This window comes from Branchiostoma lanceolatum, chromosome 15, assembly GCF_035083965.1.
Source record: "Branchiostoma lanceolatum isolate klBraLanc5 chromosome 15, klBraLanc5.hap2, whole genome shotgun sequence".
NCBI lineage: Eukaryota > Metazoa > Chordata > Leptocardii > Amphioxiformes > Branchiostomatidae > Branchiostoma > Branchiostoma lanceolatum.
The window spans coordinates 10,187,878-10,204,622 of NC_089736.1; the positions used below are offsets into that span (position 1 = coordinate 10,187,878).

At 37.2% G+C, this 16,745-nt stretch overlaps 1 protein-coding gene across 7 annotated transcripts in view; it reads right to left on the bottom strand.

Moving 5' to 3' along the window:
* Positions 1–16,745, bottom strand: part of LOC136420938 (electrogenic sodium bicarbonate cotransporter 1-like) — a 45,456-nt gene that overhangs the window by 24,152 nt on the left and 4,559 nt on the right. For 5 of the 7 annotated variants that reach the window (XM_066408077.1, XM_066408081.1, XM_066408080.1 and 2 more), the window contains exons 4-6: positions 6,227–6,335; positions 4,757–4,894; positions 2,908–3,049 (exon numbers count right to left, since the gene is read on the bottom strand). In XM_066408077.1, the coding sequence (XP_066264174.1) occupies positions 2,908–3,049; positions 4,757–4,894; positions 6,227–6,323 (377 nt within the window). In that variant the 5' untranslated portion in view covers positions 6,324–6,335. Of the gene's footprint in view, positions 1–2,066; positions 2,148–2,575; positions 2,641–2,907; positions 3,050–4,756; positions 4,895–6,226; positions 6,336–16,745 lie in introns of those variants that run through there. The other 2 variants (XM_066408083.1, XM_066408082.1) reach the window with 2 other exon arrangements.

Here is a 16,745-nt window from a genome sequence, read left to right on the forward strand (position 1 = left end):
AAGGTATAAACTAGTTAGCACTCTCAACCAATCACAGGTGTCCAGAACATCACATGACCTGGGCGATTGCTCATTCTAAGCTAAGGCTGTAATAGACATTGAAGAAACTGACAACATCATAAAGGAATAAACTAACTAACACTTTCAACCAATCACAGGTGTCCAGAAGATCACATGGCTCTAAGGTGATTGGTCATTTAAATATGAAGAAGGTTGTAGTAGACAGTGAAGAAAACTTTCCTGTGTTGAAGCAAAGTTTAGACAGCAACAGTACTGTAATAGCCATCTACAACATAATGTCTAGATTATAAACATGAAGCTGGTAGGCTAAGGATTTTGTTGTTACTGTTAAGGGTTTAAAGATCTTTATAATTAATACAATGAGAACCTGTAACAAAAGTAGGGTATGCAAAGGAAAACAGTTTGTTAATATATATCAATTATGTACTGTCTTGAAAAGATAGAAAAGAGAGGACTATGACATAGTGATCGTCCAACTTAGAATGTAGCCCAATATAATTAGAGCTGTTATATTACTACATCTGAGTAATTACAATCAAATTGAATATGATTTAACTCAATAGATTACATTTAAACTATAAATAATGGCCAAAGACAGACTTCAGTGTCAGGCCTACTAACAATTATCTGTGATAATGCTGTGTATAATATATGGCTATCCTGGTACTCTGTGCATAGCTGGGGAAAAAAATGAGATGGTAAATAAACCAAAAATTCTAAAGATTTCTTAATTTGCTACAACAGTTAATCTGTAGCGGTGCTAAATGCCGAAGATTAATTTTTATATCAAATCAATTCCAGGATCCTAGAAACCCATTAAATACCCTCTATAAAGTCTATATTATATCAAATCATGCAAATTTCAAAGGGAATGGACTAGTAAGCAATTCCCTCCCTATCTGTCTCAATGACATGTTGCTGTCATAGAGTGATAGACTGGAATAATTCATTAAGCAACATCCTTCATGAAGGTTGAACAAGGATGACATGACTTACACATTTGATTATGATCTACAGAAATCTGACATATTACAAGTAGACCTATCTTGTAGTAATATCTTGTTCAGCTATGTAAATTTTATGCCAAGCAAAAAAGGCACTATATATAGTTGTCTATCGGGAATTTTCCTTTACTCTACAATGTACATGTACATTTGTAGATATGTCTGTTATGACACCACTCTCAGAGAAAACTTGGGTGTAAAGGTCCTTATCTGACTCATGCGTCACTGTGACGCATGTTTTATGTAAAGTCTTGTTTCAGACAATTCTGCAATAGCAGCCTGGCATGCTCCTATAACAACGTTAACATTTACCCTACCGTGCCCCATACGTTATCAAATACAAATTTAGCAGGCAGCCAGTGTCAATCTCCTTCTTGTGCCTCAATATTCAGTGTCTGCGTCAATGAATCTTTAATTTTTGCATGTAGAAAAGGGTTGTATAACCCGAGGCTGTCAAGCTACACTTCTCTCTGTTGATTATCTATAGATATATATATTTCCTGTCTCCAAGTACATCAAGATTGTTTCCTGTGCTTTGAACTCTATGTTACACAAGGCAGATTTTTCTTCACAGTTTGAACAGGATCGTCAGTATATGCCGTGGGCTGCATCCAATGCAAATGAAGCTTTTATGGAAGAATCAGGTTATTCACAGGATTACTGCATTGTAAAGATTCAAATCATCTACAAGGTGTAGTCAAATTCAATTGGAGGTGCTGAACACATAAGTGAAATCTAATATATTATATTGATAAAGGACTCAGAGAAGACTCTGCAGATTCCTTAACTTCATAATCTAATGTTATTGTTAGAGACTTTGGAGGAGAATAACACAAAAGGATGATAGATCTGGATGGAAGTTGGAATCTACCAGGCACACTCCTTCCATTCCATCTCCATGTCATCTCCCATGTGCAGTTTCTCCAACTCGGTATTTTTGTTAGAGACTTTGGAAGAGAATAACTCAAGGAAGGGATGACATATTTTCCTGATTTTTTTATCTGTAAATCTCAAAAACTGATGAAACCGTGAGGAACTTACCTGGCACACTCCTTCCATTCCATCTCCATGTCATCTCCCATGTGCAGTTTCTCCAACTCGGTATTTTTGTTAGAGACTTTGGAAGAGAATAACTCAAGGAAGGGATGACATATTTTCCTGATTTTTTATCTGTAAATTTCAAAAACTGATGAAATCATGAGGAATTTACCTGGCACACTCCTTCCATTCCATCTCCATGTCATCTCCAATGTGCATTTCCTCCATCTTGGTATTTTTGTTAGAGACTTTGGAAGAGAATAACTCAAGGAAGGGATGACAGATTTTCTTGACTTTTTTATCTGTAAATCTCAAAAACTGATGAAATCGTGCGGAATTTACCTGGCACACTCCTTCCATTCCATCTCCATGTCATCTACCATGTGCAGTTCCTCCATCTTGGTATTTTTGTTAGAGACTTTGGAAGAGAATAACTCAAGGAAGGGGTGACAGATTTTCTTGATTCTTTTATCTGTAAATCTCAAAAACTGATGAAATCGTGCGGAATTTACCTGGCACACTCCTTCCATTCCATCTCCATGTCATCTCCCATGTGTAGTTTCTCCAACTCGGTATTTTTGTTAGAGACTTTGGAAGAGAATAACTCAAGGAAGGGATGACAGATTTTCCTGATTTTTTATCTGTAAATCTCAAAAACTGATGAAACCGTGCGGAATTTACCTGGCACAGTCCTTCCATTCTATCTCCATGTCGTCTCCCATGTGCAGTTTCTCCAACTCGGTATTTTTGTTAGAGACTTTGGAAGAGAATAACTCAAGGAAGGGATGACAGATTTTCCTGATTTTTTATCTGTAAATCTCAAATGAAATCCTGATGAATTTACCTGGCACACTCCTTCCATTCCATCTCCATGTCATCTCCCATGTGTAGTTCCTCCATCTCAGTGAAGATGGTGGGGGTTTCCTTCTTCTCTGTCTCATCGTCTCCACCCAGGATGAACTGGACACGCTGTCTGGGAGGGGTAACTACAATGCACACAAAACAAAACAATATAGTTACATTAAAGGGAAAATTTACAAATTCTGGAAAACCATAGGGAAGAGTGCTAAGTCTTAACCTTTAGCACACTGAAGAAGCCGTTTGGCACCCAATTCCTTAGCTATTGTTAGAGTTAGGCAGCAGGGAGAAGGTTAAAAAGATTTAAGCATTATGATCAGATATATGTCAATTACTTAAAACAACAACAATTTACTATTTAGAAAACTTTATTCAGTAAGATCAGGGCTGTACGTGGTGTAAGGGTGGTCTCTAAGATACACACAGCTTTTTACTGTAAGACATGATTGTACCTTTAGTTAATAATTGATACAAAAGGACGTGTGCTTGATATATTTGGCACAATGTACATACACCACCCACAAATGTAAACCAACGCTATAACATACGTAATAGTACTAATAATACGTAATGTAATTGAAGAATAGTGTGTCCTGCCTTCAAGTTGGTAAACAACGTGAAAACAGAAAGAATGTATCTCTGGACAAATACAAATATGTGGTACCAAAATCCCAATGAATGTAACTCTGAACAAGTCACCACCTGGTCAAGTACGTAACAGTGCACACACTAACTCTTCTGCAACATAGGTCCATGATACTTGATTGTGAAAAAAATTATGAAAGGGTTCAATGGTGTAGGTTTGAGTTCGTAATTCTCATAATCTGCTACAAAATGACATAAAGTACAAGCATGGTTGAAAAGCGTCTACTAGGAAGTAGTGTGTTTCTGAAAATTGAATTCTGACCCGGGCAAATTGAGACCCAAAATAAACTGGGGTGTTGACGTCATTTCTTTGAAAATGATCTTGTGAATTAGAACCCCAGCTTACATCTTATCCTTAGCAGAAGGAATAAAGCCACAGGCTTAGCAACAGCCAGTTGCTACGGAATGGCGACGCCCGGTAATCTTTTCATGCCGACGTCTGTCATTCGTCAATGCCAGAATAAGGATAATCTCAATCTATCTAGCTTCATGGATTTATTTTGAGCAAACTATGACCTATTCACCTTTACCATCCCTATCTGTAAAATAATGAGAGTTTCCTATCCTCCCAAGAAGCTTTCTTTTGACACTTGTTTTTCAATGAAGGCAAATTGTTCTAGATTAAAAATTAGATTATTCCTCCCCCTGGCATACTCCAAGTCCAACCTTTCCCAATAAAGAAACAGTAAAGCCCTTCATCAATAACGATCATAATTAATATACAATCTATTGGAAAGCCGGTCTTCCAATGAAATCATCCAACTATATAGTATATATTACATGCACCCTTTACATTTCATTAGAGCGTATTCCATTGACGTCAGCAATGCATCTGCCACCGTGCCCATATTGATACACTTCATCAAGTATTTCAACGTATATAGCTAAGCTCACCAAACTTCAAACATTTGGAGATTTCCTCTTTAAGCCTGTCACACAGCATGTAGTATGCTCAGTGCTCTCAGAATCAATGAACGATTTTATGAATCAGTCTACATTTGAACGTAAAAAAACCCACCACATCGAAAACAGTATATATAGGGCTCATACCTGGTGTGAGTGGGTCAAATAAATCTGTCCAGATATTTAGCCTGTACTGTGGATATGCAGCCTGTTCAGTACAAACCTGGTGTTACGCCATCAAGTGGTTTACCAGGTATGCAATACAAACAAACAAAGAAATTTCATACCTGGGGGAGTAGGAACGTTGTCCTTGGAATCCTTGTCGTTCTTCCTGTGACTCTTGTGGTGGCCATTTTTGCTCCTACTTTTTTTCTGGTGTCTGTGTTTCAGCGGAACATGTACGCCGACGTAGACATTCTTGTGACCTGAGGATTAGGGAACAATTATAATACATGAAATTTTGTACAGATTTTTGCTACCTGCATTCTCTTTATATCATGTATGACAAGGTGCTAGAATTACAACTATATGGAGTATCTTACTGCAATGAATTTTTGAAGGTCACGACTTCTTGAGCTATTTTTCCTGTTTACTTTAAGTGATCTTCTTGTCTTTTTAAATTCTTTCTGATCTAAAAGAAAAGTACCTCACTTTAATCTACATGACCTTGACATTTCATATTTCTTGTATATGCATGTTTTTGTGTAAAGTACCTCAGGTTGTAGAAACAGTAAATGCAGTAAAGGAAATCTACACTCAGTCTGCAAAATAAACTTTGCCCTCTTACCCCTCAAAAGTCTGTGAAGCAATTTTAGACTCTTGAAAGCTTTGCTTATTTAGGATCCCAAATAAGCTGCAAAACTTAAGGGAGTAATCAAAACAAACTGTAGAAGTGGATGCTTCACTTTTAAGTGAGGATTGCTATAAAATCAAACAAAACACACAGACCATATCATAAGTGATGGCTTTAATTGTTTTGAGTTCCTAATATCCTTTACTCTGGTATTTAAAGTACCCTTTTGTTTTCCGAATAACAAAAGGGACAAAAAATAAAACTGCATCATGTTACTTATAGTCTAAAGCTGCCAAATACACTTTGCCAAAAACTGCATCTACACGAAAACTGCTTCTAGACCCATCAGGTCGTATCTCACAATTGAAAACTACCACATTTGTAAAATTAATCTTTCTGCTAGCCGAGAAAGTAGAATATCTTATTAGACAAGCCTCTTTAGCAGCTGTATAAAATAAAACATCTTGAAACTGTAAATAACGGTTGCAAAACCCTGGAATGTTGTCTAAGAAAATTTTACTTTGATCAATTATAAGCATACAATCAAATGTAGACTAAGTTATTGTTTTTTACAAGAACTTGGCAAACAATACTAAACTTGACAAACACTACTTTTTCATTCATCATAAATTTTGTTCCCAAAAAAGATAAGGGCTGTCAAATAATCTGCCATAAAAAATGTCAACACTGGTTGCATGAAAAGCTATAAGTTTTGGTGCAGTTACATTCGTTGTACTTTTTTTGATGACGTTGAATTTTTAAGCAGGTTTTACCAGAACCTACTTAGTACATGTACAATAGAGGAATATCTAACTTATTCTAAGCCTTTTCCTCGTGAAAGACAGTTCAATTTTGCAGGACACGTACATGTACAGTCATGTACATGACTCTCCCAAGAAAGGCATTAAGTGTACTATCGCACGACGTATGTGGCCAAGCCATCAGCAACAATTTGGGTACTTACGGTCAAAGTCAGTGTGGTCTCGGTCAGCCAATCTGCCCGCACTGGCCGCTCTGGTATCTATCACTGGCTGGTCATCGTAACCACTTGACAGATCCATGGTTTAGACCTTCTGTAAGAAAAGTAACAGGAATTAAGTGTCAGAATGAATACATTACTGGATGGTATTCTGAACCTTTTAGATGCTGTAAATGAAATCAAGATCGCGGTGATTCAATTTCACAGTAGGTAGAAAATAGAGTGATCTGTGGCTTTTAGTTTGTATATAATATTATATTAACCAATAGCCACATCACTGAGACAGCTGCAGGCTGTATTCATTGATTATTTATCAAATCCAAGACATAAAAAAGGCTAGCCTAAATGACTCTTTAATCCTACTTATCAAGACAAAAAGGTATCAAAAGAGCAATCCTTTAATACCTTTGCATATTTTGAAAGAGATCATCTAGGTATATGTAGTTATGAAGTCTTTCAACACAGCCTTTGATTATCTAACAGACATGTTACAAAGCTCATAATACTGTTTTTGATTGTAAGAGCTGGAGAGCTTTAAAACTGGGGCCAAGAAAAGAATTCCCCCCCCCATAATCAAGACCTGTTTTTTCTTAAACTTTTAATCTACGATTTGTGTTTAACTTATCTAATCACATACTAAAATCTGATCATTTTTCTTTGACAGCTTAACAACTTGTCTTTAAACTTTGTCCTTGACAACCTCTTATTTTGGAATACTGCCAGTTCAGTAAGTGCCATCAAACATGGTGCGAAAACTTTTCCATTGTTTCCACAGCGTCACATTTCTTTTTATCTTGCTCCCCTCTTTTGTTGTAAAATATACGAGACACCACTCATCAAACTAAGATGACTGGACAGATAAAAAAGCATTGTTGCTGACGCCAACGCTTAGAATAAACTGCATGCTCTATTGCAAATACTGTAGAGTGGGTTAAGGGTCAAACTAACGACCTTGTAAGCTACATGTACAGGTCATTTTAGTAAGCTATAGGTATGTTAACTATTAATCCAATTACACCACAACCCTTTCAGTCTATGTATATTATACACCTTACGTATCTTTTTTTTATGAAAAAATAGATTTTCTAGCCATTTTATCTATTCTGTACTGACAGAATGGACACGTAACGTGACACTAAAAGGGAAAATGTTTATGGTGGTTTTGCGTTCGCAGTTTTCGTGGTGGCCTCTTCATTGCAAACTTAAGTTAAAATGACTGCGAATATTTTCTTTCTTTTACAGTAAAACCCTGCATCGCAGTGTCAACCGCGATCTTCAAGCAACTGCTTACGCTCCACTTTTTCCTACCGCAAAATTAAATCCCTGCAAACATTCTCCCTTTTACAGTACTGCAGCTAATATAAAGACCCTGTCTGTGATATGTTTCTAGCATAAAACTCCCAAGGGATAACAAACATCAATCAAAAGATTACAAAACCTTCCTGGACCAATCGAAAATTGCAACAAGGTCAATGCAATTACACTGATGATTCTCTAGCAACAGCTCAGTTTAAAAGGGTATCAACATGTACAGAATGATGGCTATGCTGACAGTTAAACGTTAATTCGTCCTTGTCCTGAATTCTTCTTATGAGAGAAGCTTTAATAGGTGTGACCTGGGTGGTATCATAACACAACTGATCTGTTTACACTAGGGGCTGTGTCTAAGGTTACTGAAAGTGATAAGGGCAGTTCCTAATATAGCAGGTGTTAATGCGTCACTGAAGCAGTCAGTTATCCTGCTTCAAAAATTCGTAACATGCAGGTCATAGATAAGCCACTAGGGGGCCCAAACTAACACCACTTCTGCCAAAGTGATCTGCCACACAATAACCATATGACCAATGAGCATTTCCAGAACATGAGATACCAAAACGAGAAGTTCTGCTGCAGTACCAATGAAAGTTACTATGAGGCCAATAATTGAACTAATCCTTTGTTTTGTCAACAACCTTCTACAAACCAAATGTCACAACAATCCATCGACAGCTTTGTGAGTTATGCTGCTAAACCACAAACACACTAAACCATACATGCTAATGAAAACATTACCTTATTGGCGAAGGCAAGTTATTAGTATAAATATAATCAATGTCACTCTCTTCTATATATGCTGATGTGTATATATAGTGACTTGCATTTTGGGCCTGGGGCAGTATAATAGTCAAGGGGCACCACTAGCACATTTCTGGCATACAAACGTCAAGGACACTGATGCCAGGATGAGGAAGCCAATGACCTAACGTACATACTAGCTACTGCTGAGTGCTACTAACACTGTCTTTACATTTTCTAACTACAACTTCACAACTCATTTTGTCATAATTTTAAACATAAATCCAATAGTCCAAATCCAAAAGTCCAACACCAAGCGCACACCAATTTACACACTTACAGTTAATTTGCTGCTTCTTGGGTTTAAAATATAAAGAGAGTCTCATGGAAAAGTCTGTACCTACATGACAGTTATGTATAGTATGGGTGCACACAGCTTCAGTGGTTGAATATACATTGTAGTCAGATTTTCATGTAGACTCTACTCCCAGCCTTTTTTTTGCTCTGTCTTGCTAAACTTTTACTTAAAAAAATGATAGCGAAACAAGGAAATAAATTGCTGTGGCCTAAACGAGAGTGAACAAATCCTAAGGACATAAAACTTACATAAAGTGCTTGCTGGAAATTATACTGAAAAAATTGTGACCTTAACCTTCTTTTCAGCTGTCTCCTTGCAGTTGCAGATTACCATAAACATGAGAGGCAAGGACCAACCTGATCATGATAAGGGTTTCAGATATATCGCAGTAAATGAAGGCATGTTGTAAATGCTGGCTAGCCTCACGTATTACTCAGGAAACCCCTTAGCTGCACGTAGGCCATAAATGCAAAGCGAGCTAATCATTAAATGGGTCCTCGTACAACATGGCACTTTATGGTAAACAATACGCAGTGACACAAGTATTACGCAATGGAGGGAATAACGGTAGTTGTATACAGTAAATACAGTAAAGAAATACTTTCAAAATATGACTGAATGAGGGAGTGACCTTGACCATTGATATAGGATAGGGAAGAAGCTAAATTGAGATCATCACAGACATATTGGGGATATTGGCTTTCAACTGGTTGGGCTAGGAAATAGATTTACTGTCAGTTACACTTTGGGCTTGTCCACTCCTTATTCCTCTAGCAAATTTCTTTTGCAAAAAGAACGGATCAAATTAATTCATCCCTTCTTGACTGATTCTGTTTCAAAGTCTGCAACTGAAACGTCCCCGGCAGTACCAAAGAAAGCTGCTAGACGGACAAACCTTACATGTATGTCACTTCTTCCCGAGCAAAAATTGTGGTCATACAAGATCTTGCATAGAACACAAGATATCAAAACCAGGGTGCGAAATACTTTTTTGAGCCAGGTTGCCCATGTTGCAACCAAGGGCAAATGCTAGGTTGCACATCCAAATTTCAGGTTGCTCCAGCAACATTCACCGATTTCTTCAAATGAAGCTCGTATGTAGCGTATAATACTACTAACATTTCAAAATATATATTAGATAGTATTGTGTTCCCATTGACCTAACAACATCTTGTTTAGCTGAGGGCAGTGTGTTTTTGTCTTTTTCAGCTCAAATTCCACGATCTATGAAGGGTTTTGGATGGTTTAAAACGAAAAAGTGTTGATTTCTTTATTTCAATTGAAGATTTACCGAATTTTATGAGAGTGACACTGTGTTTTTGTGAGCTTCCAGGGCTCCGATTGAGATCTTTGGCTCAAAATATAAGGTTGCACACTGCGCTACCTGGGTTTGGAATTAACTTGCACCAACCGAAATCTTGTTGCACTGTGCAACGTGCAACCAGGTATTTCGCACCCTGCAAAACCAAAAGTCCTACTTCAGTACCAAGGAGAGCCGCCAGGGGGCCAAAATCTATTTCTTCCACAGGTTTTAACCTAACCACATTCCAAGTTTCATGATGATAATTAATCCATATCCATTGCTTCTTGAGTTATGCTGCTAAACCACGTAAACATACAAACTCCACCAAAATACAACCTTCTTGGCAAATGTTAAAAACTTTCAAGCATCTGTACTACATGTACATGTGCATGTGTACTGTATTTTCCTTGGTAAGCAGGCATATGTATCATGGCTAAAATCGAATGATAAGATGAGATTATGGAATCCAACTTATCTTCCTGACTTACTCTTATCTACTCTCATCTCCCAAATAAACGTACCGGTACGTTTATTTTTTTCAGCCTCAAAATCCACCCAGTACGTTCTTATTTTGGACAGTACGTTTATTAATTTTTTGAAAATCAGAGTTTTGCTAACCAGGGATTCCATCAAAATCGAAAGTTTGGGTATTCCTGCCCATATTTCCCCGACATTTTTGCTCATAATTTGCTATTTTTCGGCCTAGCGGCGTTGATTCCCCTGCTGCTATGACCCGGCATTTGTGAAATCCTGGCGGTACTAACATATCAGTCGATCTCGATACAAAGTAAATGTTGTTATCTCAGACAAAATAAGACGCCACACTTAATTAAGTTTTGAAATCTATTTTTCATATAAACAACATTGACAGTCTTTTCCCGTTCTAGACCATCTGAATTCTTACAGTGATCGCAAAATTTACGCTCGAAAAAGACAAAAACATTGCCAAAAGAACAACCTTGGAACAACGTAATCAACACCATGAATGCTCAAGTTACCATTGAGTCGCATGTAAATTCTACTCACGTGAAATACAGCCTTTCCTCAAAACTTTTAGAATATGAAAATAACACCACATTATGACAGTGTCTTAGCATTAAAAACTGAATAATACTTTTAAAATCTACAAAAACATTTAAATCCTACGGTTCCTACCACAAACATGAAAATTCAGCCCTTGGAAAATCGCCACAGTACAGTAACGCACATTTCCCACGGACGGAAGAACTCACTTCTACCAAGGGGAAACAGCTCTTTTTGATCTTCCAATAAAACTCTTTTGTCTTTGTCAGAAATGTGTGGTATTTCAAGAAAGTGACTTCCCACTTAATAGTTGATAAACAACACTAAGTTGCAATCTATATTGAGTAATTATCACCTACGATGTTTTGACAAAAATCACTCCCCTACAAACAAATTGGCTGAGTATTCTCAGAACTTCATGTAGCTCTCTAGCTCTGTTAGCCCCGCCCCTTACTGTCTGTGTTCCTGTGTTCGGTGCCGCTCCGTCTGACTCGCGCTTTGATGTGTAACATGAGAACCCTGTGGTTTGTGGCAATGTTTTAGATGTAACCAAGGAACTTTTAATCAGAAAGAGAGAGCACAAAATAGAGCAAGCCTGAGATTTCTCACATCTAAACAATGAATTTGTTGACAACTAAGTTTCTCAAAATGAAAGATTTTTTCTGCATACATCAAGGGTAATTTTTGGATTTGAAATTATTTGGATTGCAACAACACAATAAAGGAGAATATATGATAATGTTCTTTATAATAAGGTGATTTTGTGGAAAGCATATACTTCTAGTAATGTTTACAAAATTAATCCATGTTTCTATATGCAATGCATACATGATAAATGGAAAGTTGAGCAAGAAAAAGTACTAGTAACAACTAACATCATACATGTCATAGTTCAACCTTTTCTACATGGCTTTTACAAATACGTAATACTTGTATTTTCATCGGATATTCAGGATATGGTAATTTTCTGTACAAGTTCTAAATGTTGATACATTTAACAAGGTGTTACCCATGCAAGTGAACTGAGAAGTTTGGCAACTACTTCTGTTTTAATGATATGCCAGTTTATACAACAATTTTCCTTGATCACTTGGTTCAAGTTCCAAGTAGAAAATACATGTATCATGTACATTTTCACTTGTTGAATTTGAAGCACCGTTGGCCCCCGCGGGGAACCTATGCCCAATTTTTCCAAAAGTGGAGAAAATGATTATAATTTGAACAAGATATCTACAGTTATTCGGTTCATTATTTACATACTTATATAGAATATGTAAATAAAAAGAACCTACCTGCTTATCATCTTCTTTCCCTAAGACAGAAGTAGCATGGACACAGTTAACGTGTCAATTTGGTAATTTTCCGAGGGGTACGTTTATTCCGGGGGGTATGTTTATTAGATTTTAAAAATTTGTCCAGGGGGTATGTTTATTCCGGGGGGTATGTTTATTTGGGAGATGAGAGTAAGGAATTAGATCCAATGCTGAGTGAAGTGTATTTTGGCTTGAATGGCTTCACAGGCAAACCCTTCACCCTCCAAAAGCTTTGTAAGAGAGTCAGCGATTGGGAGTTTGCCAAATTAAATCAACTCTCCTTTGTATTTTTGCAGCAGCTGTATACTCTATCCAAAATTAGATATAAGATATGCTTAAAAGTGAGCCGTGTCCTAGAACGTAATCTGCATATGAAAGAAATCCGGGCTAACAGCCTATCTGGTGAAATACTTGTATTTATCAATAACCAGTCAACTGTCAAAAACAACTAGACGCCATTTAAACTTTAACCCTTGACTTGACTGGTTTTTCAACATACCATTACTACCGCATTAGCCTCACCAAACTCAAAATGCAGAAATGCAAAATGAAGAAATAGCCAAACCTGACAGATGTACAGCAACTGCTACCACTATTTTGATTGAGAGCTGGGATCCAACTCATACATATATTTAGGTCAAACCTTTATCAACTAAGGCAATGCACACCTGTGTCAATGTATTATGTAAGCACAATATCCACCAACTAAACTAAAGAGATGCTAACCTGCTGTTTGCTGCCATACAGTTATGCCTTATCACTGCACGAAATGGCCTCGTATCCCGGCGTATACGTACAGGGATTCCTCCGGAAATATTCCATTTCCCGGTGCGGATTTAGCGTATCCGTTAAAACTTACGGATACGCTAAATCCGCACCGGGATATGGAATATTTCCGGAGGAATCCCTGTACGTATACGCCGGGATACGAGGCCATTTCGTGCAGTGTATGGTACATAAATATGAACAGTTGAAGCGGGACAAGGGTTAACCTTCTCCGTGCTGCCTAACTCTGTATCCAATAGGGAATTGGGTGCCAAACAGCTACTTCAGTGTGCTAAAGTAAAGGTTAAACAGATCTCAATCCTTCCACACCATTAGATAAATCCAAAAGGTCTCAACCTGTCATCTTTAATTACTTATTAGAATACTGTCAATTCATTTACATTCAGGGGACTTTTGGGGGTGAGGGGTAGGGTAGGCATTTCTTCCCAATGTTGAAAGTTTGGGATTAGAACATAAACTGTGCATTGTGGCCAGAAAATCTCTATTGTCTATGGTGAGATGATTTTGTGGTGGAGGGGTCACTGTGAAAGCTGAGACCCCTAAAACCATTGTGATGAATATTCAAAGATTTACAGTAAACAGCACCTGTTGAAGATAGAGTATTGTAGGGGAGGCCTTTGCTGAATACACAACAGATAAGGTTTAATCTATGCTATTTAACCTTTGTTACAACCTTCATAGATACGTGTATGTAGTAATATAGTCAAACCTGTACAAGTGACCGTCTCTACATAAGGATCACCTGGCTATTGTGGTCACTTTCTGGAGGTCCCATACATAGTTTTCCTCATAATCCTGTGCATAGTGACCACCTGTCCACATAGACCAGATTTTATCAGTTCCCTGAGTGGTCTTCTTGGGCACTTTTACTATACATGTACATTTCCTACTCAATACGCTACGAATTTCCCGAAGTAGCAATTGGATTAAACCAAGCAATAAATTCAGTATGCATGTAAAATTCTAAGATCAAAAGAAACTGTGTGTGTTTAAAGCCATGCTATCAGTTGTTGAACATTCTGACAAGCAATATTTCATCTGCAACAACTTTTATCTGATTCTGAGATATGAGAATATTCATATATATGTATACCATTCAGAACTATCTCTAGTGATTCCCACTTAATGAATAGATCAGTTGCAAACAGAAAGCCCTTGTAGAACTCAAAATTTCCCGTCTCGTTCAGATCTCTATCTAGATTGCCGTATATCCGTAGACTGTATAATCAGTATTCCATACGTGCCTTTAATCTCATCTAGCTGCTAACATACACGAAGCCAATTGTCCTTCCTGGACAGTTTTAAATGCAGGTCATTGACGATCAAGGGTAGAATATGTATGAACGAGGTATATATAATGTAGGAGAGGAAATGGTCCCTAGATGAGAGGTATAGTGCTTTAACAAGTTGTAATCATCCCCAAAGTGGTATCATTGAAGGTTACAGAGTCACTACATTGTCCATGGATCCCTTGTGATGAAAACGTGATCTAAATTCTGCACGGATCGTCAACCTTTTGGTGCAATTATGGTCACATTGGCAGCCATAGGGCAGCTCTGTATTGAGGAGATATGCCCATGCTCAAATGCCATATTCTAATCAAGGAGATATATTCAGCTTTGAGTTTGAATATACTAGTACTGTAATATTTTGTTCTTGATACCAGTTACAAGCAAAATCATGGAAAAAATCTAGACACAAAAGTTTGAAAACTTGATATTGGTTAATCATATCTCTGTCGGTATGTGATCAATTTTGTAGCATGCAACATTGGAAAGCTTTTTTTTTCAAAATATAATTTAATTTTTTTTTTAAATCCTGAAACACAACAAAACACACCCTCTGGACAAGCAGAGGTTAGTGGAGAAGATATGACCTTTTTCACTTTTATCCTCTGCCCCGTTTTTCATCCACCATCTCCACTAACCTCTGCTTGGAGAGTAAACAAAACATGCAATGCATTACATTGTCAAAATATCATAATTTTATGATTGCACAGTCCTTCTATAATCAGTTATAAGCATGCATTTGTACGTGGGATCATTTCAAGAGAGGAAGATAATTAGCCTTCCAGTAATAATTGTAATACAGTACAACCAACAAAGTAAAAACAGAGGGATGATTGAAAGTTTTTCAAAAACAAATTGACCAATCAGCTGTCTTTAAAAGTGACCTGCAGGGCAGAAGTAAAAATTGGCACCACTGCCTGTATAGATGACCTTGCTCAAAAGGGTAAGATAACAAAGAAGCTCTTACAATATCGGTAACATGACACATGTACGCTGGCCCCATATATAGAACATTTCAAGTATCATCATTACAGCTATGGCAAGAAAGATAGATCTGACAGAAACCAGAACAGCGTACCCAAACTTTTCAAGGAGAAACTCAACTTGGGAGGTCGAAACAAATGTCTTTTCAAGAAAATAAACACATACAAATTACATGTACTACATGGAATTGGAACAGAAAAATGCTTCCTAAAATTAGTAAAAAGAAATTGTTACAAATTATGATGAAATATAATATCTATCTTGTAAAAAGTTTGTCTGGAAATGTGATCTTCCGTAACGGCATTTCGGAAATAACTCAAATGACCTTAATGCCTTCAAGCATACATGCACAAGGTGACTTTGCTACATGTAGAATGAGTCAGCAAAACACTCCGCATGTCTGAAAGCACACTGAGCTAACAGAATTGCAGTAATTGCACGTACTGAGACAATTTGTCCCTCGTGTATTGGCAATTCTAATATACAGCTCATTTCTTAATGAGAGTACTAGTAATTGGAAAATGCTAATGTTACGCTACCTTGTCAGAACTCTAGTCAATATGAGAGTATGATTTTAACATTGACATGATGTAAAAAAAACACCATGTTAAAGTACATGTGTAAGGCACAATCAATTATTTTCAGACTGATAAACAGATTCTGAATGTAATAACGTGCAATATTGAGAACGTGAATTCACAACAAGTATGGAGATTATCTCCAAGCAAATGTTGGGGGTGAAAATTGTAACATTTCCGAGAGTACACTCTTGGGGCAGTGGGCTGTCAGAAAAAGTTATGATTTACTACATGTACCTCAACATCTGCTTGGAAATCAGTATGGAGATAGAGTACTCCAGCAATCTAATTTTCATTATTGGAAACCTGTATAAGCAATTAACAACATCGAAACATGCATATCAGACCTCCTACAAATCTTAATCAATTTCAAATTCAGCCTTCAGGTATTGTAACATGAGCTACTACTAATATATATAGATTGATTTTCTGTAAGAAAATGATCAAGATAAATTATTAAAATTTAAAGCAACAAGGTAGGTACATTGTAAAAGGACCTTTGAACCATGACTAAGTAACTGAATGCAGTTCTAAAACAAGGCCATTCAACAACCTTTCAAGCAACCTGACGACAAACTGGTGTAAATGTTTATTGAAGTATGGAGGCATGCGGCGTCAGACGCGGCGTCCATTTATTGCATTGATGTAGTGTTTACCTATGCTGTTTTATTGTTATTGTGGTTTGCATTCTGGTGAATAACTAACCCCTGTACATACTGTCCTGTCAAGATTCCAGAGGTGGTACCACCTTGGTGGAAAAAGGTCAAGGCATTATGCATTTGAAGAGCAAGACATGGCAAGGCGGCCTTGTTGTT